This window comes from Dreissena polymorpha, chromosome 1 (assembly GCF_020536995.1).
Source record: "Dreissena polymorpha isolate Duluth1 chromosome 1, UMN_Dpol_1.0, whole genome shotgun sequence".
Taxonomy (NCBI): Eukaryota; Metazoa; Mollusca; class Bivalvia; order Myida; family Dreissenidae; genus Dreissena; species Dreissena polymorpha.
Genome location: NC_068355.1, coordinates 31,197,451 through 31,222,328, shown reverse-complemented (window position 1 = coordinate 31,222,328; position 24,878 = coordinate 31,197,451). Strand labels below are relative to the sequence as shown.

The window sequence follows — 24,878 nt, the reverse complement described above, 5'->3', positions numbered from 1 at the left end:
CATATTTGTCGTCATAAATGTTTTAGATTATTTTTTTATAAGTGATGTTGTAATTATGTTGGATTATCGGATAATTGTTCACATTAGAAATGCGGTATGTATACAGTTATCGAAAGGATTCGGTTTATATGCAAGAATTGGCAAAACACCGATGTCACGGATATCCACTGCGATCATGGCGAATCGCGGTGAATCTCAGCGAATCACCACAAAATTGCAGAGAATCACCGCGAAGATTATCTTGCTCTCGGGTGACGGCGGAGATACGAATCACGTGAAATCTCTGTTATTTTCCGCTCAAAAATCAAATTGTCCACAGTGACTTCACAAATTAAGCAAAAATCACGGGTGGCGTAGTGCATTACACTTATAGATAGTTAAGGTTTTACTATAGCCTTACTGGAGAATGCCCGCCCCCTGGCCACCATGTTTGTCGACATACCGGAACCATATTTAAACTCATCCATGCTATCCTTAGATCCTAAGATTATGTTCTGACCAAGTTTTATGAAGATTGGACTATAGATGTGACTTTTAGAGTGTTTACAAGGTTTTACTATAGCTGTATAAGGAAAAATCACCCCCACTGGTGGCCATGTTTTTCAAAAGACAGGAACTATTTTCTAACTCATCCAAAATATTATTAGAAACATATCTTCTGACAAAGTTTCATGAAACTTTGACCACAAATGTGACTGATGTGACTGAGTGTTAACAAGGTTTTACTATAGCCATATATAAGGAACAAGGGCTGTTTGTAAAACATGCATGCCCCCCATATGGCAGGGCTTCCCCTGGCTCAAAAATTTCTTTAGCCAACATTTTAGCCAATTGGATTTTTTTGTAGCCAAATTTTAGAAACTGTAGCCAAAGTTTTAGCCAAGCATTTGGGACCGCCTCGTGAAAGTCTAGGGGTGTAAGAACACAAATAACTACAATATGAAGCTTAAATATATTTATTACTATAATCATCCTTTTAAAATATTGTACATAACAGAATATCAGTTTATAACAAGAGCGCCGCATGACGGAGCAATATACGCCCGATTCGTGTGCCATTGGAGATGATACACTGATGATTGATGTATTTGTTTTGGAAATAAGCAAAAAAAACAACAACAACTTATATAACTGATATATTCATATATATGCATTGATATCAATAAGTGTACACTTAGTCTCATTTGTTCTCTAAAACACAATATTTAAATCATAATTGTTTAGACCTACATAGGTATAGAATGGCAGTATTTCCTGTACTGATATTACTTATCTTGAAATTAGTTCCCTAAAAACTGAAATAAATATTTGGTTTGAATGTTTAAATACTGTTTGCTTTTACATTTTATATCAGCATGAATACCAAGGCTGTCTGTAATTCACCTTTATAAGATGCTTATAGCGGTTTTTATTGCTATCAAGTTCGATAAGTGTTCAGCGGATGATAAATGTAAATGAGGTGTATTAAATTGATAATCATAAACCTGTATAAGGCATTTTGGCTGGGTCAATTGCGATGATAATGGACATGATGTGTTAATCGGTTGCATGTCTCCAATCAGACCTGACTGATATATAATCTATATACTACCTCTGACCAAGTTTGGTGAAATCAACTTGAACTAGAGCTTTGTCACTGAATGTGACTTATACCCCCATACCACTTTGACGCAGGATAAAAAGTTGTTTAAAAGTTTTGGATGAATACAATTTGAATTAGAGTCCGGACAAAGTGGCGTCGTTGAAAATGCACTAATTGACCCTATGACCTAGTTCTTGACCCGACATGACCCATATTCGAACTTGACCTAGATATCAACTAGATGCAACTACTGACCAAGTTTGGTAAAGATCGGATGAATACAATTTGAATAAGAGTCCGGACAAAGTGGCGCTGTTGAAAATGGACTAATTGACCCTATGACCTAGTTTTTTACCTGGCATGACCCATATTCGAACTTGGCCTAGATATCAACTAGATGCAACTACTGACCAAGTTTGGTGAAGATAAGATTTATACAATTTGAATTAGAGTCCGGACAAAGTAAAATGCACTAATTGACCCTTTGACCTAGTTTTTGACCCAGCATGACCCATATTCGGACTTGACCTAGATATCAACTAGATGCAACTACTGACCAAGTTTGGTGAAGATCGGATGAATACAATTTGAATTAGAGTCCGGACAAAGTTGCGCCGTTGAAAATGCACTAATTGACCCTATGACCTAGTTTTTGACCCGGCATGACCCATATTCGAACTTGGCCTATATATCAACTAGATGCAACTGCTGACCAAGTTTGGTGAAGATCGGATGAATACAATTTGAAATAGAGTCCGGACAAAGTGGCCCCTTTGAAAATGCACTTATTGACCTATGACCTAGTTTTTGACCCGGCATGACCCATATTCGAACTTGGCCTAGATATCAACTAGATGCAACTGCTGACCAAGTTTGGTGAAGATCGGATGAATACAATTTGAATTAGAGTCCGGACAAAGTGATGCCTTCCGCCCGCCGCCCGCCGCCCGCCCGCCGCCCGCCCGCCAAGGGGTTTCACATAATACGTCCCGTATTTTATACGGGCGTATAACAAAAAACATTTATAGATATGCATACATCTAGATATACATACATCAATGTAATAATCATACTTTTATTCTACATAACAGAATATCAGTTTATACATACATCATAAGCACATGTTCAGTTCACATTGTTTACAAAATAAGCACATTTTCATTATATTAAAGATATTCATTCTTGAGCACATATTTCAATCTTTGCAAAACATAACAGTTGATCAAGACTAAAGATGCTTTATTTTCAAAGCCTCTCACTTCATATAGTTAAACAGTTATATTTGGTCATTTGGATATGATATACATCAGCTTTGACAGCTTCTGTTGTTAAAACATTTTCTGTAAGTGGTGGATGATTTCTAGGCTCAAATAAATATATGTTTTTCAAGCATATTTCTAGACAGAAAGGCCCAGATAATTGCCACCATCCATTCTAGTTGCCTGAAATATGATAAAACATAGTTTTACAAACTATCAACAACAAACCAACACATAAATGTCCGTATCTTTAAATGTCCGAATTTTTAACATATCCGAAGTATATTACAACGAGTGAATGGTATACTTTTTATTTCCGAAATTGTTGGTTTCTTAATCAAACTTTACCTTTCCCAAAATATTATAATAATGAAACTATTAAACAGAAATGCTCTGAAATTACTGTTGAAACAAGATTTCATGTGTTTTTGTGAAGAAATAGTTTTTTGCTAAATGCTTTTGCCAGGCCCGTGGTATTGACATAATGTTCGATAACACCTTTTGTTTTCACACCAGCAAGCGTTCTATACATAGATGGTGACGTCACTGCCAGTACACAATGCACCAGCAAGTTTCCTTTGTTTCGATGACCGGTTCTGACCGGTGTTGATGCAGACTGCGTATCAAATTTTTTGGTTAATAACACGATGATGTATTGACGCACAGTCGACGGGTTAAAGAGTTTTCTATCTGGTATGGTACTTGACAGGCAAAAAAGTTTCGCCAAGCATTTTCGCCAACCAAGAATTTTATTCGCCGAATTTTAAAAACGTTTCGCCGAGCATTTTCGCCAACTGAGAATTTTATTCGCCGAATTTGCGAAATTTTCGCCAACGGCGAATGTGGCGAACGACAGGGGAAGCCCTGTATGGGCTCTCCGTTGTAGTGAGAGCCATTGTGTGAATATGTTTTTTGTCACTGTGACCTTGACCTTTGACCTAGTGACCTGAAAATCAATAGGTGTCATCTGCCAGTCATGATCAATGTACCTATGAAGTTTCATGATCCTAGCCATAAGCATTCTTGAGTTATCATCCGGACACCATTTTACTATTTCGGGTCACCGTGACCTTGACCTTTGACCTAGTGACCTGAAAATCAATAGGGGTCATCTGCGAGTCATGATCAATCTACCTATCAAGTTTCATGATCCTAGGAATAAGCTTTCTTCAGTTATCATCCGGAAACCATTTTACTATTTCGGTTCATAGTGACCTTTGACCTAGTGACCTGAAAATCAATAGGGGTCATCTGCGAGTCATGATCAATCTACCTATCAAGTTTCATGATCCTAGGCCTAAGCGTTCTTGAGTTATCATCTGGAAACCATTTTACTATTTCAGGTCACTGTGACCTTGACCTTTGACCTAGTGACCTCAAAAACAATAGGGGTCATCTGCGAGTCATGATCAATCTACCTATCAAGTTTCATGATCCTAGGCCTAAGCGTTCTTGAGTTATCATCCGGAAACCATTTTACTATTTCGGGTCACTGTGACCTTGACCTTTGACCTAGTGACCTGAAAATCAATAGGGGTCATCTGCGAGTCATGATCAATCTACCTATCAAGTTTCATGATCCTTGGCCTAAGCGTTCGAGTTATCATCCGGAAACCATTTTACTATTTCGGGTCACCGTGACCTTGACCTTTGACCTAGTGACCTCAAAATCAATAGGGGTCATCTGCGAGTTATGATCAATGTACCTATGAAGTTTCATGATCCTAGGCCCAAGCGTTCTTGAGTTATCGTCTGACAACCACCTGGTGGACGGACTGACAGACCGACATGAGCAAAGCAGTATACCCCCTCTTCTTCGAAGGGGGGCATAATAATGTCCCACCCTGGCTTCAATAATTTTTCAACAAAATAGAACCATTGTTTAACTTGTCCAAGATATCTGTCATCATAGGGACAAATCTTCTGATCAAGACAATAAATGTGATCACTAGAGTAATAACACTAGGGAAATGTGATGGCACACCACAGACAACACACAAAAGTTAATCACAAAGCTCACCATGAACAGGAGAGCTAAAAATAAAACCTTCAAATATGTGCTGAAGCTCTTGGAGATTATCATTCTGCAAAAGTTTGACAAAAAATGCATGCAAAATGTAGGACGATTGCACACTAACGATGGTATGCCTATCTTTTCTTTATCCCTAGGCCTAGACGTTAAAAAAGACAATAAAAAACCTTGACTGTATTGCATTATTTACCACAGGCAGCACATGTCAGGTTTCAAGATAAGACTCTCACATGTGACAGATATACTGGATTGCAAATAATGGGATATCAATAAAATCATAAACCAGCCAACCATTAACATCAAAACAATAATGCCTACTTTATAAACCTGAATAAATGTTTATTTCAGATCATAAAATACAGCTTAAAATATCACTTTAAATATTAGGCAACAAAACTATAAGCATGTTCTGCATGTAAACATTAAATTTTATATTGTAAACCTTGTTAGCAAAGATAACATTTATGAAATGTCAAGGACTAAAAAAATTGATCTTTGCCAATATCTAGTAAACAGCAAACATCCAAAAGCAATATCGGCATTTTATGCAAATACAATTTAAAGCTACATGGTACAATAAGGACAGAACAATTTCAAACAAATGTCTTCAAGCTTAGAGCAAGAAACAGTTTGCATATATTTTTAATTATATTGACCAATTATACAGGGATATCAATAGTTTTTGAAAACCAGGAGTCAAATGACCCTGTGTTTGAAATTTTCAGGGTAAATGAACTTTTCAGGGGTCAAAATACTGAAATCTAGATATTTTGTTTAGGATATCAGTTGATTGCTCTACTAATATTGCTTTTAATAACCTTAAGTATTTCTTGCTTTACTAAAAACCAACTTTGTGTATAATAAAACATACATTATATGTTATTTTCATGGTAACATTTGCATCAAAATAATGAAAGGAAGATAATTTGGAGGAGTCAAAAGTAAAACAATTGTGAAATGCTTGCATCAAAAGGCAGGATTCTGCTTCAATTAACCCTTTGCATGCTGGGAAATTTGTCGTCTGCTAAAATGCTGTCTGCTGAATTTTTAAAATTAGCATTTTCTTTGAAAAATTTTTCAAAGAATACTATCAGAATAGCAAACAGTTTGGATCCTGATGAGACGCCACGTTCTGTGGCGTCTCATCTGGATCCACACTGTTTGCAAAGCCCTTTAAAATTCGGTTCCCCGCACTGAAAGGGTTAAAATCCCTGTGGCAATAGCTGCATTTATTCAATTTAATTGACAGGTGTTCAGAAGCTATGTTATCTGAAGCGTGACATTATTTAAGAGGTCAACTTAATATGCACAACACCTTCACCAGTACTTTTCCAATACCTCCCTAACGCATTCCTGAGCATAGGAAATTTACAACATTTCTGTGCATACCCCGGTAGGAAATTTTATATCGACAAACATGACCTACATAGAATTGCTGGATGTTCACAAAGATAATAAATTAATAAAAATCAATACTTAGAAAATTACTGTTGAAGTAAACTTATTTTTGTAAATAGCCAGTCAATAAAAATCCACATTTATATTTTAATATCAAACATATTTTATCTCATATTATTTGTCATGGAATCAGATTTCATCACTTCAAATATTACACTAATTAATATTAAAATGCAGGATCCAGTTAGTTGCTGAATTCTTTACTTTACTTTAACCTGTTGTTAAGTCCATCTTGAATAACAATATTTGAATATGTGAACGAAATTAATTAAATCAGTCTGGCTAAATTGTGATCTTGCATAAAACATAGGCAGAAATTTTCAATTAATTTGCACACCAAACCATTTCCAATACATGTGCTTTATTAATTACGGATACTTACTTTTATTTCCGTCACTTCCTGAAGAAAATTGTCACCAAACAATCATATTCCTCAACTGAAATCAAAATAAACACAATGATAAAAGAGGCCAAACCTTCTGAAAACCATCAACAACGTGCTGAATGGCTGTATCAGGTTTTAAAGTGATATCTAGTCTAAAACCTAACACCATCATCATTGGAAGACCAATTTAATACTGATGTTAAAACATTATTGCTGTATCTAATGTCCTACCGAGAATGGACAAAGTTCAATCCTGTTACATCAACAATAGAAGTACTTAACTAAAGCACGCAGCTGACTCCATATAATAACAATGATCTTCCTACTAACCATGGAATATTCTAGAATATCGTCCTTATTCTTACTTTATCTCTTACAAAATCTTGATTTTGTTATTTAATCTTTTTAAACTTCACTGTTCAGATGCAGACAATAATTATAGGCACATGTTATAAATTCTACAATCATGTAGATCCAATTATGGCTGTTGATGATTTAAACTTCCCCACAGTATTTTCACAACAAAACTAAATATTGTGCAATACACGACACTTAAACTTCGAATAGTAAAACATCAGTACCAAACAAAGTTCAATGACTGTTTAATAATATCTGCTAGTTGGAAGGCCTGGGAAGGGCACAAAATGCATTGCATTTGTTTACTTCAAATTTAAATTATATTTTACTTTTAAATTTAAACAAAACACAAGTTTTAAAAGCACAACAAAACATCAAATTATTCCTATCCTAAACGAAATAAATGAAATTTACGAGTTTGAACAGATACACATGTATAACAAAAAAATTAAACATCCATGATAGGAAATTTGGGACACAAAGGAATAAATATTTGACCTAATTTAAAGACAAGCATGTTTCATGACCTATTTCAAAGACAAGCTTGCTTTATAAGGGTTACTTGAACAGAAAAAGATAAAATGTGAGTTAAATGTGGGTTAAGAAGCACAGCATTTTATCACTGTTTTGTCTTAAGTACCCATCAAATGGGGAATTTGTGTAATGAAACATTTCAATTAGGAAGAATTAAGGATTAATTTATGAAAGAAATTTAATAAATGAAGACTTGAACTTTGTTCATTATGGTTGTATTTGGTATTTAATGATGTTTTTATCAGAGCTCCAGATAATGTTTTTCACTAAGGGGTACTGAAGCACCTTACAATTTACATTATTTATCCCCTACAGATTATTTTGAGCTTTCTTAATTTGAACCTCCAAATCCTGTGCGGGCTCACACCCTGCCTTGGTTACAGTTCAACTACCATAATCAGCAGTGATCAACATAGAGATGCAAAGGAGACAGTGCCCTTAACCCTTTGCATGCTGGGAAATTTGTCGTCTGCTAAAATGTTGTCTGCTGAATGTCTAAAATTAGCATTTTCTTCGATTTTTTTCAAAGAATAGTATGAGAAAAGCAAACAGTTTGGATCCTGATGAGACGCCACGTTCTGTGGCGTCTCATCTGGATCCAAACTGTTTGCAAAGGCCTTCAAAATTCGGTTCCAGCACTGAAGAGTTAACCATTGACAAATCAGCTGGGAGAAAAGATTATAGATTAAACATTTAATGGTGGTTCTATCCACTTTAGTAGGATCACCCAAAAAGGGGTGAAATAGTGTTTGTATCCATTCCCTTGACAAATACTAATCTTTACCCTTAACTTTTGTTGGGTGTTCCAGGGTGAGTTTTCATCACTTTTTTCAACATTTGAGAACAATTATAATAGCAAAACTAGAGTTTGTCACAATAGTGATTGAGAAAACCATTTTATGACGCATTTCCTAATATTCAGGAAGTTGAAAAAAATTAAGAGCTGTCAAAGACAACACGCCTGACTACTCTTCCGCTTTGATATAACAATGTACATTCCCTGATCAGTCACCATATATAATGACCACAAAGACATTATTTGATGTTGAATCTTTGAAGTAGTTTAGCAATATATGCAAACTTCAAGCTGAAAAAAGATATGTGACAATGCCAGGAAACTAGACTTTCAATTTTTTACCACTTATTTTAGTTAAATTTAATTAACTTTGAAAAAAGGTCTGCATCTAAGCTATCTACGAACGAAATTACATTCCAATACCTCCATCCAAATTCAAGGTGTTGAGTCTATACTATTTTGGTATTTTTAGTAACTGTGCCCTTGACCCAACCTCAGCATGACAGCAACAAGACAAACAAAATTAAAGCACAATACATCCATCCAAACTTGAGTTTTCAAGTTTATGTACATTTTTTTCTATATTTATCTATATTGACTCTGACCATGACCCAATTGTCAATTCAGCGCTTCCGTTAGCTTTTAAAAGTTGGAAGTCCTGACTTCCAAGCCAAAAATTTTGGACGTCCCAGACATAAATTTTGAAGTCCCGATTTAGACTATTAAATTCAATCTCAAATGATCGCGCACGCGAACGAATTTTCGTGAATTGATTATTTGTTGGTTTATTTCCAAACTGTATTTTCAGATTTTTTTTTCGGCGCAAATCAGGCGATCAATAGACAATTTTTCTATCACCAGAGCCAATATTTCATCCCATTAGCAATCAGGCGATGGGTTAATTTTGCAGACTGCGTATAATCAAACGTGTTATCCGGATTCATTTCCAGATTTTATTATTCACGGAAAGTTACGAAAATTCTAGCAACAAATAAACAAGTATTTCGTGTACAGGTGAAAATCATGCGAAAATAAAACTTCATGTGCAAACGTCATTCTTCCTCAGGGAAAGCGTGGGCTAAAATATTTGATTGCTGAATAAAAACTTTGTAACACAGAGGTAGCTAATATTATTGTATACAGCTTCACTTGGGGTCTGCGTGTATTTGACTGCCTGAGCGCCGATTGGCTGATGGGCTTACCAAGAAGACTTTGATTGACAGCTGGAAAAAATCAATATTGGCCACATGCTGAGAAATTCATTGAAAACAGTAGCTCTTAGGCGGAGTTAACAGTCTGAATAAACCGATTTACTGTTGACATTTGTACGTGTTGTGTATAAAAAAATAGCGTACATGCGGATTATCAGACGTCCAAGGGACTTCCATCATTTGCATAATGGACGTACGACTGCCGTTTTCGGGCATTATTTACGCCCGTACGTCCACTAATGGAAGCACTGGTCAATCCTATGCTAGATCTGCAGGTCAGTAAGAGGTACATGTAGGAGTTGTTGGATACAAACGTTTAACTGATTACAAAAAGTACACACATCAGGGTTAGCTACCTACATACCTCATTAGGTGGAATTTTCGCGCCTCTTCCCTTTTATCGGGGATTTATTTACATAATCATTATTACATTTGTACATGTTTGCATATATGAATTGATTGTGTTCATAATTTAGTATATTTGACAATCAAATTAGACTATATTGTAATTTGTAATGATGATTTATAAAGTGAATGTCAATTATGGGGGGGGTCCAAAAAATATGGGGAAAAGTATACTTTTTTGATGGGTGAAGCCACCCACATTCGGCGTTAAAACATGCAGATCGAGGGCCCTGACATTGCATGATGATCATGAAGAAGTGTGTGAAGTTTTAATGTGAAATTAAAGGTCGGTTAGTTAACATCCATAAATATCCTGAACACAAAGACTAGCTTCCTGACCAAGTTCATCATTAAGATTGAGTCATAAATATGTAATCAAGAGTGGTAAAAGGGTATTTCTTAGACTTGACTTGAACATCTTGTTTTTAATTTGAACATACAAACTTGACAGATTAAAATTTGGCCTTGATATTGTTAAGATAAACATGCTGCCAAAATTTCATCAAGAATCTGCAAAAAATGTGGCCTCTTGATAGCAAACAAGAGTGCCAAACTGTCACAAGATACGCCCATTTTAAGGCTTTTGACAACTTGATAACTTTACCATGACCCATATTTGAACTTGACCTACATATCATCTACACACACCCTTGTGGAAAAAGTGTGCAAAACATACGTTTAATGTACGTTTAGCGTGTGTTTAACGTCGTAGTATTGGCACTGCGTTTTATGTGCGCTTTTTCTTACCAAGTGAGTTTTTACCAAATCAAAAAACAAATAGGAACTGCGTCAAATGTGCGCTTTATGTGGGTTAAAGTGCGCTTTTAACTAGATAAGAACTAGATGCAACTGCTGACCAAGTTTGGTGAAGATCGGATGAATACAATTTGAAATAGAGTCCGGACAAAGTGGCCCCTATTGAAAATGCACTTATTGACCCTATGACCTAGTTTTTGACCCGGCATGACCCATATTCGAACTTGGCCTAGATATCAACTAGATGCAACTGCTGACCAAGTTTGGTGAAGATCGGATGAATACAACTTGAATTAGAGTCCGGACAAAGTGATGCCTTCCGCCCGCCGCCCGCCGCCCGCCCGCCGCCCGCCCGCCCGCCAAGGGGTTTCACATAATACGTCCCGTATTTTATACGGGCGTATAAAAAGTTGATAAGCATTAATAGTCAATACATTCAAGGTTATATATTAATGTTGATTGACATGTTTTATCAAATAAATATACATGTAAACAAAGTATTGGGTTCAGAAATAATTTTCAATCTGTAATTGTTTATCTTGAACACATTTTGAAAAATCATTTATCATATAGATATTAAAAGAAATAAATATTACTTTTCTTCTTATACATGACCTGACAGTATATTCAGAACTACATGTATATTATGTGCATTGTAACTAATTTTTGCACTTGTGTATTGGTACTGAAATATATAACAATGGATATTTTTGCTTTTCAATCATAGTTCTTAACTCTGTGTGTCTGTGATGTTTTAATATTCAATAATACCTGAAAAACAATGGCATGAAATAAAGCAGCTGGAAAACCTAAACATCATTTTACCAAAAAAAAAACGTAATCCTTAAAAAATTTGATTCTAGGCTACATTGATGACATGCCTAAAATGTGATAGCAGTAACCGGTTAAAAGTATAGAATTACTGTTAAAGCATCTATTTATGTGTATTTTACTACCATCAATAATTCAATAGCTTGGTAACAAGCTAAATGATGTATTCAACAGTTGGCAACAATAAGCATAAGATAAGATAAGATAAGATAAGATAATCTTTTATTATAGTGACATGTGTTTACGTACAGGAGATTAACAGACATATATACAATGCATACAAGAACACCCGGCCTAATAGGCCTATAAGTCACCTTAACAACAGTGTAAAATATAACGTGATCATTATTATACAAATAGACAATGAAATATTTGAGCAACATACTTAGTTCAATGAATAAGTTAGCATCTTCTATATAATATATGTATAAGAACATAGCAAGAGTTCAATGATAATATGATATGTACAATTTTATCATAAGTAAGAAGACATATGCCTGAAAAATGTGTAATTCGTAGTTGATACTTAGAAGCCCATTTACATAATTATATTATTTTAAAGTTTTAACTGACACAACATCATACAACAGATATTGTTACTTATATAAAATACTGCTTCTGATATAAAAAGCATTTACAACAAATTTCGCACACTTTCTTGGATGACATTTAACCAAGAGAACTAATTTATCTTTATTTGATTGACAGGTAGCATATTCTTCAGAGTTCAAAATGTTCCCAAATATAACTGATCTTGTGTTTTCATAAAGAGCACATTCAACAAGAAAATGAGTTTCATCTTCGACCAGTCCACTGTGACACAGCTTACACCGTCTTTGCTCGGGGGCTTCACCCACATACCTTCCGGTTTCGACCCTAAGTGGTAGAATTCCGGTTCTGAATTGCGCAAATAAGGCGCGTTCATTTCTTTTTAAGTTCAGTGTCAGATATTCTTCACAAACAAATTCAGTTTTGAAGGTTCTATATGTTCTTAACTTTGAAACACGTTCATAGTCTCTAGACCAAATTATTGAATAAAACTGAGTCATGCTTTCTTTAGCTAAATCCATTGGAATGGGGCGTTTACGGTTATAATAATCCGTAAGGTTAAGACTAGACATTACCGTTTTAAATTCACTACACCAGTTATTGTTATTTGATGAACTGTAATCCCTTTCAAATGCTCGTTTGGTTAATCTATATTCGTCAAGTTTTACAAGTCTATTCCAAAACCTAATCATTGCAAGCCATCTACGGTAAATGCTCGGTAACCACCCAATTTCACCTAGTAACGCTAATATAGGCGTAAATCTATGTACACCTAAAAAGTACCGTATTGCCCGGTGGTGAACATTTTCTGCTGATTGTAAGTGTTTAAATCCCCAAATGGATGCACAGTAATCCGATATAGGTATCACACACGAATTGTATAGTTTTTCATAGGTTTTAAAGCCAGCTTGTTTCATATTATGGATTTTATTTATAATAGACCCGAGAGCTCTCCCGGCACTTTTTGCGAGCATTTCACAATGAAAACTATAATCACGCTTTTCGTGCATAACTACACCCAGATACTTATATTTGTCTACAATTTCCAGCACATTTAATCCAATTTTGAATTCAGTATCTGTTCGTTGTGAGCGCCCCTTTCTAAAATGCACGACTTTAGATTTTTCTGTATTGATGAGTACCCTCCATCGTTTACACCAGTCATGCATTTGGTTAAGCATAATCTGAAGATGGGCCTCCGAGTTGGCGATAAGGACTATATCATCGGCGTATAGTAACAATCAACTGGATTCACATAAATAATCTATAGATACGGCTCTCCATGGGATGCCATTATATTATGCTTTTGCTAAACGGAGTTGACGGAAAACTCTATAACTCTATAAAAAGTATATATAGCCAAACAGTATCGTGCGTGCGGGTTAATGGTCGTTTAACAGAGTGGTTCCAGTGTGACAAGGGCGTGAAACAGGGAGACAACTTATCGCCGACGCTCTTCTCTGTCTTCGTGAATGACCTAGTAGCGGAAATAAACAACCTTGACCTTGGGGTCAAGATCGATGAAAGCTCTGTATACACTATGTATACCCGGCGGAATAGCCGAGAGGGCTAATGCGTTTTTACTTCAGACTAACTCCAGGACTCCGGAGGTCACTGGTTCGAGCCCTGGTACCGGCTACTTTTCTTTCCTTTTTTAAATTCTTGATTTTTTACTGGAGCTCCAATGTTTACATTTATTAATGTAAAGCATTTAATGACAAACTTTAAAATATGCCAGAATCTGTGAAAAGGCCCCTTTAAGAGTTGAACTGATTACATTTATATCATAACATAATTATTTACAATATTTAAAATAAACTTAAAGTTTTTTTGCCCAATCTGCAGGTCAAAATATTCACCCAATTCCAATCCCATTTTTTTAACACCCACCCCTCAGCCACAGAGCTTGCATTTTTCAGATAGTTTTATTGAGTGATGCCTTCAACAATCTTGCTACTGCTTAAACCAAATAAAATCTGCCTCAAAAAAGGACTTCCCAACAACAGACTTTTCAAGTACAATTGATGTCACACTCTTGCTATGGATTACTACCTTACTTTACATGTATATCAGTCTGCAAAACTTTTCTATAGTGGAAACAAGGTTTTGCTAAGATTTGACATGATGATCTTGTTTTTGAATGCAACTACGGTAGCTCAGATTTGAACTTGGCCTTGATATTGTCGAGATAAGCATTCTGAAACATTTCATTAAGATCGAGTCATAAATGTGGCCTCTAGAGTGCTAGGGTATAAATTATTGACAAAACATTCAATATCAGATAGCACAAGTTATTGAATTTCCACAAACCTTTACCATGTACATATATAATCTTTTCAAAACTTAAAACCATACAATCATGTCAGTAATAAAATGGCCTGCTCTGCAGCTCATTTGTATTCGAACATTCACAAAATATTCAATCATTATTGTAATAACGAAAAGGTCTTGACATCCCTGTTCATAAGGGTTAGTGAATCTCCATGTATATCCTTAATTCTCATCGTTAATATATGTAAATGTATCTAACAGTTCCCTAAAAGGCTTTTAACTATTAACACCCAAAACCAACAGCGTTTTTCCTCTATTATGATCATTCCTGATGCCACTTTTTTCCCAATTGAAAGATTAAAAAAAAACATTCACATACAAATCCAAATTCACAGAACAAAACATTTGGTGTTGCCAATACTTTTGTTTTGCCTAAACAATCTCAAATCATTCACACAACAATCACCCAGCTTGCCCAACATCAAATATCTATTGATAGTGACACTGGATTATTCATGCAGAACTGATTCACATTTGTTCTTCAGTGCCGTGGAGCCATACTCTAATACTACTCGTTAAATAGTATGTAACATATCTCAGTGTAAAATAAAAACAGTCAAACAAATTATCGGTGCTTATTTTCACTCGCGCATTCTGACTTTAAAATTGGGGATTATGTATAAAATAGTCCAGTGCATAGTTGTCTGATGTTGATTATAGCAATGTTTCATCAACGGTCGAGTCTTAGCGACTACAAATTTCCCGATTGCTGTAAAAAAAAATTCCAAATGAAGGTTTCCAAAAAAGTCAGAGGAAGGTTATTCTGCAGAACTCGAGACTCAGAGTCCCTATTAAAACAGTTGATACTTTTAAGCTCATCCTCAGTTAAAAGAATGTTAAATTTAATAAACTTTTTTGGTGTTCATAGAAACAAGATTTTGAAAGAAATCACTCACCACTCTTTTAATATGCAACGTCTTATAAAGTTTTCAGCATAATAATCAATTTCCCAAATTGGATGAAAATGCCGCTAATTTTCCCAATTTTACCGGTACTGGAACCATTCCACAAATTCAATTGGTTAGGAAAAATGATGAATTGACATGGATTCATGTAATAAAAATCCAGTAATATTTTAATGAAGTTCACAACATATCTATATTCTTTAAATAGAAATAGTTAACGTAAATTGTATTTGTATAAACTTTTTGATATTTTTTTTGTAGATAGGTTTGTCAAGATTGTTTTATACATGTATTACCTTTAAGATACTTATATGAAAACAACATTCAAAAATATGATCAAAACAAGTGAATGAAATGGATGGCACAATGGTCAAAGGATAACACTGTGGAGAGAGGGGACTAAACACTGTATAAACTAATGCCCTCATGACAATTTAGTGTTAGCATATCATAAATCTCTATTCCTAATGCAGCTGAATTAATATTTGCCTCAACATTTTATAGAAAAGTATTAGGGTCTTAAAATGTAAATATTATTATGGTATTAATTTTAAAATAACAGTTATAAACAAGAGCACCGCATAACGGGTGCCACGCTCGGCTGCGGGTGCATTTTTTAACAAGAGCACCTAAAGGTGAAGGGACTCTCATTTTCAATCAAAAAGGAGGGAGGGGTGGAGTGAAGAGAGGTGTATAGTGTGGGGGCGTGGACATTTATTACATTATATTCCAAAAATGTTGATGTGGAAAAAGAATGCAAAAAAAAAATTGGGGGGGGGGGATTCGGGGGGAGGGCACAGGGGATGGTTTGGGTGGAGTCTATTGTGGTATGTCAGGTAAGAGTAGTTTTGTCAAAGTATCAATCAAATCTAATAATAGATAAAGAAGTTATGGCATTTTTAGCACAATTTAATAATTTGACCTTGAGAGTCAAGGTCATTCAAAGGTCAAGGTAAAATTCAACTTGCCAGGTACAGTAACCTCATGATAGCATGAAAGTATTTGAAGTTTGAAAGCAATAGCCTTGATACTTTAGAAGTAAAGTGGATCGAAACACAAAATTTAACCATATATTCAAAGTTACAAAGTCAAAAAAGGGCCATAATTCCGTAAAAATGACAACCAGAGTTATGCAACTTGTCCTTTTACTGTACCCTTATGATAGTTAGCGAGTGTTCCAAGTATGAAAGCAATATCTATGATAGTTTAGGGGTAAAGTGGACCAAAACACAAAACTTACGAAATTTTCAATTTTCTAAGTATAAAGGGCCCAATATTCCGTCCAAATGCCAGTCAGAGTTACATAACTTTGCCTGCACAGTCCCCTTATGATAGTTAATAAGTGTTGCAAGTATGAAAGCAATAGCTTTGATACTGTAGGAATAAAGTGGACCTTAACACAAAACTTAACAAAATTTTCAATTTTCTAAGTATAAAAAGGGCACATAATTCTGTCAAAATGACAGTCAGAATTACATTACTTTGCCTGCACAGTCCCCTTATGATAGTTAGTAAGTGTTGCAAGTATGAAAGCAATAGCTTTGATACTTAAGGAATAAAATGGACCTAAACACAAAACTTAACCAAAACTTTCAATTTTCTAAGTATAAAAAGGACACATAATTCTGTCAAAATGCACGCCAGAGTTATCAAACTTTGCCTGTCCAGTCCCCTCATGATAGTAAGTAAGTGTACCAAGTTTGAATGCAATAGCATTAATACTTTCTGAGAAAAGTGGTCCTAAACGCAAAACTTAACCGGACGCCGACGCAGACGCCGACGCCAAGGTGATGACAATAGCTCTTTTTTTTTTTCAAAAAATAGATGAGCTAATAAATGAAAGCTTGACAGTTTGTTTTTTTTAGAGGTCACAGTGACCTTGACCTTTGACCCAACAAGAGATGTGTTTGTCAGAAACATAATGCCCCCTACTGCGCTGCTTGCAAAATATTATTATTATTTTTAACCTTTGACCTTGAAGTATGACCTTGACCTTAAACTTCCACCACTCAAAATGTGCAGCTTCATGAGATACACATGCATGCCAAATATCAAATTGCTATCTTCAATATTGCAAAAGTTATGGCCAACATTAAATTTTTTTTTGGACGGACGGACAGACTGACATACTGACTGACGGACAGTTCAACTGCTATATGCCACCCTACCGGGGGCATAAAAATGGGTGTGGCATGTAGAACTCATCAAGGTGCAGCTACATATGAAGTTTCAAAGTTGTAGGTTGAAACACTTTGATTTTAGAGCCAATGTTCAAAACCTTGACTAAATGTTTGGGTTTTAGCACGACCGGACGACACGACGACGGAACGACACGACGAGCTGTTTATGACAATGAATACCTCGTGTTTTCTCCGAAAACAGCCGAGCTAAAAAAAAACACACTCATTTTACAATTTTATCAATATAAACAACTTCACTTACGATTGGATATTATATAACTACAATATTTTTATAACATTGAGCCAACACTAAAAAATTTGCATAGTGTAGTTGGCTACAGTGAGTTGTATTTTTAAGTAATGCATTATGCGTGAATAGTTTTATTCAAGTTCATAGAATGACACATATAGAATATTTCTAAAAAAAATCAAACCAGAAAGCCATGAGGACCCTTAAGCACTAACCTGATTTCACTGACAGGATTGTTGAAGACTTAACCTGGTGATGTAATTTTTAACAATACCTGTTAAAGGTGTTAAAACAACACTGGATCACACGACTAGTAGATATGGTTTGTTAATAGTAGGCAATAGAGGGATTAGCAATGGTATTTTTAGCCAGACAGAGCTTGAATAGCGAATTTTATTTTGACCTTATAGAACCAGCGCCCTCACACTACTTTGGGGGAAGGGGTCCGCAGCCCTTAGGAGGGGGAATTTTCGTGGCTTTTCCCTTTTTGTGGGATTTTTTTACTTACTCTCTCATTATTACATTTGTACATGTTTGCACTATATTCTACATCTACATCTACATCGTACGTTGCTGCCGTCAAACTTGACAATTATGCGACGGGTGGTGAGGAGATAAAGTAAGAATGGGAAAATAGTAAAGTGAGAAGAGTTTGATAGTTAAAAGTCAGAAGGACAGTACAGATGCGTCCCCAGCTACGTTTCATCCCTCTACCTCATGCCTCTCCGGCTATGGTGGCCGCGGAGAGGATTGAACCTCAACCGGCACAGCCATGAGGGGTCATTGGGGTTTACTTTGTAGCTGGCGCTGACGACTTGATTAGAAACTTAAGTTTGCTAGTCCCTGCTTGAAGGATACTAAGTCAGGGGATTCTGCAACAGCGGCTGGTAGGCTGTTCCAGGTCAGTATAATACCAGGGAAAAAGCTATGCCTGTAGTAGGATGTCGATGTGGAGATAGGCAGGAACTTGATGTCATGGCTTGATCGGGTTCTGCTTGAGCCTGGGGAGAGGTATTTTGCTGCTGGGATGTCTATGAGATTGTTTGATATCTTGTATACAGATCATCGACAGCTGGGCCTTTGTCCTCCGTGACTCAAGGGTTTCCCATTGCAGGTGATCAAGCATGGATGTGACGCTGCTGGTGTTATGGTAGCGGTTCGTCACATACCTGGCTGCCCTTCTCTGGACCATCTCCAGATCATGAATCTGGTCCTTCTGGTATGGGTTCCAGACCGTGCTGCAGTATTCCAGGTGTGGACGAACGAGTTAAAAGTAGGCAGCACTTTTTACATTCTCGTTGCCAATCCTTTGATTTCTGCGGAGGAATCCCAGCGTGCTGTTTCCTTTCCGTGTTACGTTCTGGATGTGAGGCTTCCAGGACATGTCTTTCGTCAGTTCCACTCCGAGGTACTTTGACGTCTTTTCACTGGCAAGTATATGGCCTTTGAGGGTGTAGTTGTGCAGTATTGGGGATCGTTTTCTGTGGACCCGCAGGATGCTGCACTTCTCTGGGTGGAATGACATTCCCCAGAGTTTCTCCCATTGCCACAACCGATGGAGGTCTTCCTGCAGATGGTCGCAGTGGCTATCTGAGTCTATTTGTCTGTAGACCACGCAGTCGTCCGTAAAGAGTCTTGTCTTGGATGAAACTCTAAGGGGGACGTCGTTTATAAATACCAGGAAGAGGATCGGTCCAAGCATACTCCCCTGAGGAACTCCGCTGACTACTGGGGCAGGATCTGAGGAAGCACCATCTACAACAACTCGCTGCGTTCTGTCGGTCAGGAAGGCTTTAATCCATTCCAGCGTCTGGCCGCGTATACCGTAGTGGTGCAGTTTTGTCAGCAGACGCTTGTGGGGGACCTTGTCGAACGCCTTACTGAAGTCCAGGATGGCTAGGTCGTGTTGTTTACCTTTGTCTAAGGACTTCAGTAGTTCATCTGACAAGGTTAGGAGTTGTGTTTCGCAGCTCCGCCGCCTTCTGAAACCATGTTGGCAGTCGGTAAGGATGTTGTTACTGTCCAGGTGTCCCATGACATTGCTGACAATGATGTGCTCTAACATCTTGCAGCATATACGAGTGACACAGGGCGGTAGTTGCTCGCTTTATACCTGTCCCCCTTCTTGAATATGGCTGAAACTGTTGCTGTCTTCCATATATCTGGAATTGAGCCTGTTGTTAGGCATTTCTGGTATATGTAGCCCAGGTACGGAGCACATTTAATTGCCAGTTCCTTGAGGATTCTTGCTGGAAGCATGTCTGGGCCGGTTGCCTTTTGGGGGTTTAGCTTCTGTAGTAGTTTCAGCACTCCATGGGATGTGATTATGATATTGGGCATGGTTGGTGCTGGTTCCCCGTCTGGCGTAGGGTTTGTGTCGCTCCCCGTGTCATGGGTGAATACTGACTGGTATTGTTGGTTCAGGATGTTCGCCTTGTCTTGTGGGTCACTATGGAGTCTGCCATTTTCTTTCAAGGGGGCCACCCCGGAGTTGTCCTTCCTAACAGACTTGATAATGTTCCAGAACCTTTTCTGTTTTGGTTGCTGGGCTTGGTCTGGGTCCCCGACTTCAATCAGGTCTTTGACGTAGTGCCAGTAGGCCTGCCTCTCAAGTCGTTGGGTGGTGGCTTTGGCCTGTTGGTAGCGATGTCTGTCTTTCGGTCGCCCTGTTTCCTTTTGGCGGTTGAAGAGTTTATTCCTCCTTCTCTGGTGGGCCTTGATTTCTTTGGTTATCCAAGGTTTATTCACCTTATTCCCTGACAGCATTTTGGATGGAATGTGCTTGTTCATCAGCTGTTTGAAGAGCTGTTCAAATGTGGACCATGTTTCATTAACTGACATGTCCTTGTTCTTCTCCAGGAATTCAGTGTGTTGTGCTGTCAGCTTAGCGCCCATAGACTGGTAGTCTGCTTTCCTATATTGGTAGACCTTGCATGGCGGTTTCTTCACTTTCCTAGGTTGTAGGCTGGAATCCACGAAGATGGCTTCATGGTCACCTATTCCAGGAATGGTCTCACATTTGTTGATGAGAGTACTGTTGTTAGTAAAGAAAAGGTCAAGCAGGCTACTAGTGTCCTTGGTGATACATGTAGGTGACTGCACTACTTGGTCAAGGGATGCGTCCTTTATAATTGATAGGAGCTGTCTGCACTGTGTGGCATGAGTGGCTTGAGGTGTCGGGCATTCATTCTCCCAGTCTATGTTGGGTAGGTTAAAATCCCCTCCCAGCCATAGGTGGACGTTTCTCGGGATTTTAGTGAGGCATGCGTTGAGCTGTTCCAGATAGTCCGGGTCAGTGGAGGAAGGCGGTTTGTAGCAAGAGCCAATGTAGAGGTCCTGTGCGCCTTGTATTTGGACCTTGGTCCAAACTGCCTTTGCGTTTTCTGACTTCAGCTCTTCTGGTTCGTCACTCTTTTATCTTTCTGAAACCAGAATGAATACTCCTCCTCCCCGGGTGTCGCTGCTCCGATCTTTCCGGTAGGCATTGAAGTTGGCTGGGAACACCTCTGCTGATCTCACGGAGTCATCTAGCCATGATTCGGTGCCGATGACTATGTCAGCCTGTGTAGCCTCTATCATATTCTGTAGGATTGCCTTCTTGCCTGGGCTTTTGATGGACTGGCAATTCACGACCAGAGTCCTTAGTCCAGTGTCAACCCTGGTGGTAGTGGGGCATTCCCTTGCACTTTGCTGACGTCGATGGGGTGACGATGTAGCATTTGGTTGGCTGAAGCTGATTTCACTATCTGTACCAGTGATATTGCTAAGGACAGAGTAGCTATTGGTGGAGTCAAACAACGTTGTGTCGAATATACCTGTTGAGAAGTTTGGCACGCCACACTGTACGCATTCCCATGTTATGTTGGGCAGTGCCTTGAAGACCGCGTCCGGCATCCCCATGCACTCTTGATGGTACCACACTTCGCATGAGTCACAGCAGACGCAGGGTGTTGTCCATTTGCATGCTTTATTGCATACAGTGCAGGAGAACTTGATCTGTCTAGGGCCAGGGTTTGGTTCTATAGACTCTGCTAATAAGAGGACGCATAAGTAAAGAAGGACCTGCTTATCTCGGCAAATTGGGCCTTGCTCCTTGTATTTCTCATTGTAACTATAAATTGGGACGAGAGCGACAAGGAACCTAATCTTGGACGGCAGTAAACTGTAACTGAGTGTGGGATACCCCATTTGGACATCGTATCGTTATGTGGCAACACAGGGAATAGCCTGGTGATGATAAACACTGATGTCAGGACTGAGAAAGAAATTTGATGGTCAAACATCGTTAAATCCATTAAAATTTATAGCCAGGAGAAAACCGGAAGTAAACAAATCAAGTTTCAAAACAAGGTTGTATAAAGAGGGTCGTTCAAGAAGTCTTTGCTTCATTTATCTGTATGAGTTTCTAAATTAACTGGCAAGACTTTGATGGAGATCGCTTACCAAACCTTCCATTATTTACAATGTAGGAAAGAAAAGTAGTTTTAATTTAAGAAAGGAGAGAAAATAAATAATTTTCTCAGAGCTGAGAAGAAAAGAGAAGATGCGCGCGCACCACCATACGTCACCTATTCATTGCATTTTTCATAATTTAGTATGTTTGAAAAGATTAAATTGAAATAGAATTGAGATATAATAATCATGAGACACATCTTTCAATAAAAAAATATAACAAAAATAATAAAAAAAAACAATGTTTGTTTTTTTAGGGGGACTTTTGCCCCCCTAAAGGGAAAAAAGTATACTTTTCTGGTGGGGGACTGCCGCCGATATTCGGCGGCAGATTTGATAGATTGAGGGCCCTGAGAACGCATGTCTTTTACGAATATAGGGACAAATTAATCACTCGCCAGCTGTCAATAAATCTCAGGTAATAATCAATCAGATTTTGTTTATTGCAGCCACATGATCTGACAATCAAAGACTGTCGGAGTAATGGTATAAGCGTTTTATGAAAACACAACTTAGTGGGCGGAGTAATCACGTATTTGGCGACAGGTCAATTGTGTCACAATGGGACACAGGGACAAACACCCCAAAATCAGGGTCGGGACATCTGGCATGTATGCCAGGATATGTTTATATGGACTAGTATTGTTTGCCATTTAATTACATGTAACTAGAAAACAAAGGCAAAATTAGCTTACTGCCAGTAATCAGTGCTCACTCTGGCCTTCAGAAAATAATAGCCATATTTTTTTTTCTTAAAAAAATAATAGCCAAAACATATGCGGACTTTTCCGCAAAACGGTATTGAAGGCAAAAAGAAAGAAAAAACCATGAATCTCATTTTATCTATGTTTTATTAAATGTATATCTATTGATTTAAGTTATTTAATATATATATATATATATATATATATATATATATATATATATATATATATATATATATATATATATATACTCAAAAACAAGCATAATATCAGTGTGTCATTTTCTTATAAAATATTATCATGGCTTTACAATAAAGAATACAATCAATGTTGTGGGTGTGACTTAACAAACCAGATCTCAGCTACAGTTACATACACATAAAAATTAAGGGCAGAGGCCCCAACCCACCCAGAGCACTAATTATACTATTTTTTATAGTTTTTCCAATTGCAATTTTTGGTGAATACTCGAAATATTATAAACCACACCTTCCGTATCACCGCATGTGTATTCGTCATTCTATTTTTGCTGTTATGAACTTCGAAAATAAATCATAATGGACGAAAAAAATACAGTATCCGAAAACGGTAATCCGAAAAATTGTACGCGTTTTGCACATGAAATATGCATAATATAAAATATTAATATGCATAATCTAAAATGTGCATATCGTTCGACTACTTTATCTCTTAATACGGCGTTTGCCATCGGCCGCAATATTGTAGGCAGAGGCCAATATCAATTGTAAATGATTTATTCCAAAAATAACACTTTCGCAATGCCGATCATGTTTACATCAATTAACGTCACAGCGCGTGAGTTAAAATACACCACCTTAGTGTAATTCCAAACACGCGTTTCGTTAAAATTAGCTGACCATGGCATATGCCGGGTCCCTTTGAATTGGGAAAACCAGGTTACCTGGTTAAAAATTGGAATCATTATGTTAAAGCAGACGACAAACAGCGGTAATTACGGGGATAATTAGTTGATGGCGATTAAATAATTATTTCATCAAGCAATGTTCAACGTAATCTAATTGCAGAAAAAACGGCGTGCAAAACAAAACCAGCCAACAATATTAGCGGCGATTTTCAATAATGACGATTAAATAATAATTGGCGAAAAATTAGCAAAGATCTAACAGTTACCGATAATTGGTAAAGCACAGGGAGATTAAAGACGTTTTTTCCGAAATATATCACTGCTGTCGGACACTGATTGAGAAAAATGCTCTAGGCCACAATGTCGCAGAAGTTATTGACGCGTGTATGACAATACACACGGTCGAGTGTGTACACAGGTAATCTCGTTATCGATTTTTCCTGCTTGATGGCCCGATTTGCAGGCGTTTCGCAATCGCCGGACAACATTTAGTGGCAATTTGTTTTTTTATGTAGGCCTAATTACTGTAATACTGACAGAGATAATTGATCATAAATTTTTGTAAATGTTTGAAATATTTTTTCTTTACTATCACAACATAAAATCGTTTAATTTATCACTGTGTTATCTATTGTAATTCGCCATTCTCTGAAATCAGCTGGCATCAGTAACAACGGTCAAGGTCACATGGAAAATACCCAAATTATGCATGCGTCGATAGTGCGATAAAATAAAAATCATTAAAGAACTTAAATTAATGTCTTTAAATTAACGTATTTTCTGACTTACCTATTTTAATAAATGCAGTATGTATTAAGAAGAGCTGTTCCTTCTTTCTCGTACAACTCAAAGACTGTACATTTCGTCTGAAATCTAACTTCCACGAATAATAACTGACAGATCTGCTAGACTACTTCCTGTCTTCGATAGATACAACCCTACAGTAATTTCATGTTGAAAGAGAAAATTAGTTAAACCTGCAGGTTGTGATTTTTACCGTATAAAGCACATTAAT

General features: G+C 37.2%; 2 protein-coding genes across 6 annotated transcripts in view; both read right to left on the bottom strand.

Annotated features, from left to right (window-relative positions):
• The window catches only part of LOC127875202 (monocarboxylate transporter 12-like), a 41,529-nt gene extending 16,711 nt beyond the window's left edge, over nt 1-24,818 (bottom strand). The window contains exons 1-2 of one of the 5 annotated variants that reach the window (XM_052420061.1): nt 24,653-24,818; nt 6,714-6,768 (exon numbers count right to left, since the gene is read on the bottom strand). The gene's annotated coding sequence lies outside the window, so the exon portion shown is untranslated. The other 4 variants (XM_052420082.1, XM_052420070.1, XM_052420073.1 and 1 more) reach the window with 4 other exon arrangements.
• LOC127865224 (uncharacterized) lies at nt 19,880-21,715 on the bottom strand. Its single transcript, XM_052405275.1, has 2 exons — nt 21,263-21,715; nt 19,880-21,232 (listed from the first exon to the last, which is right to left on the bottom strand). The coding sequence occupies exons 1-2, from the start codon at nt 21,713-21,715 to the stop codon at nt 19,880-19,882; spliced, it is 1,806 nt and encodes a 601-aa protein (XP_052261235.1).
• Nucleotides 24,819-24,878: the final 60 nt, after the last annotated feature.

Excerpts from the sequence above, each read along its gene's own strand:
- LOC127865224 (XM_052405275.1), bottom strand. The coding sequence starts at position 21,715 with ATGCCGGACGCGGTCTTCAAGGCACTGCCCAACATAACATGGGAATGC. Across the intron at positions 21,233-21,262 it reads GCGACACCCGGGGAGGAGGA|AGTGACGAACCAGAAGAGCT; the intron begins GTATTCATTCTG and ends GAAAGATAAAAG.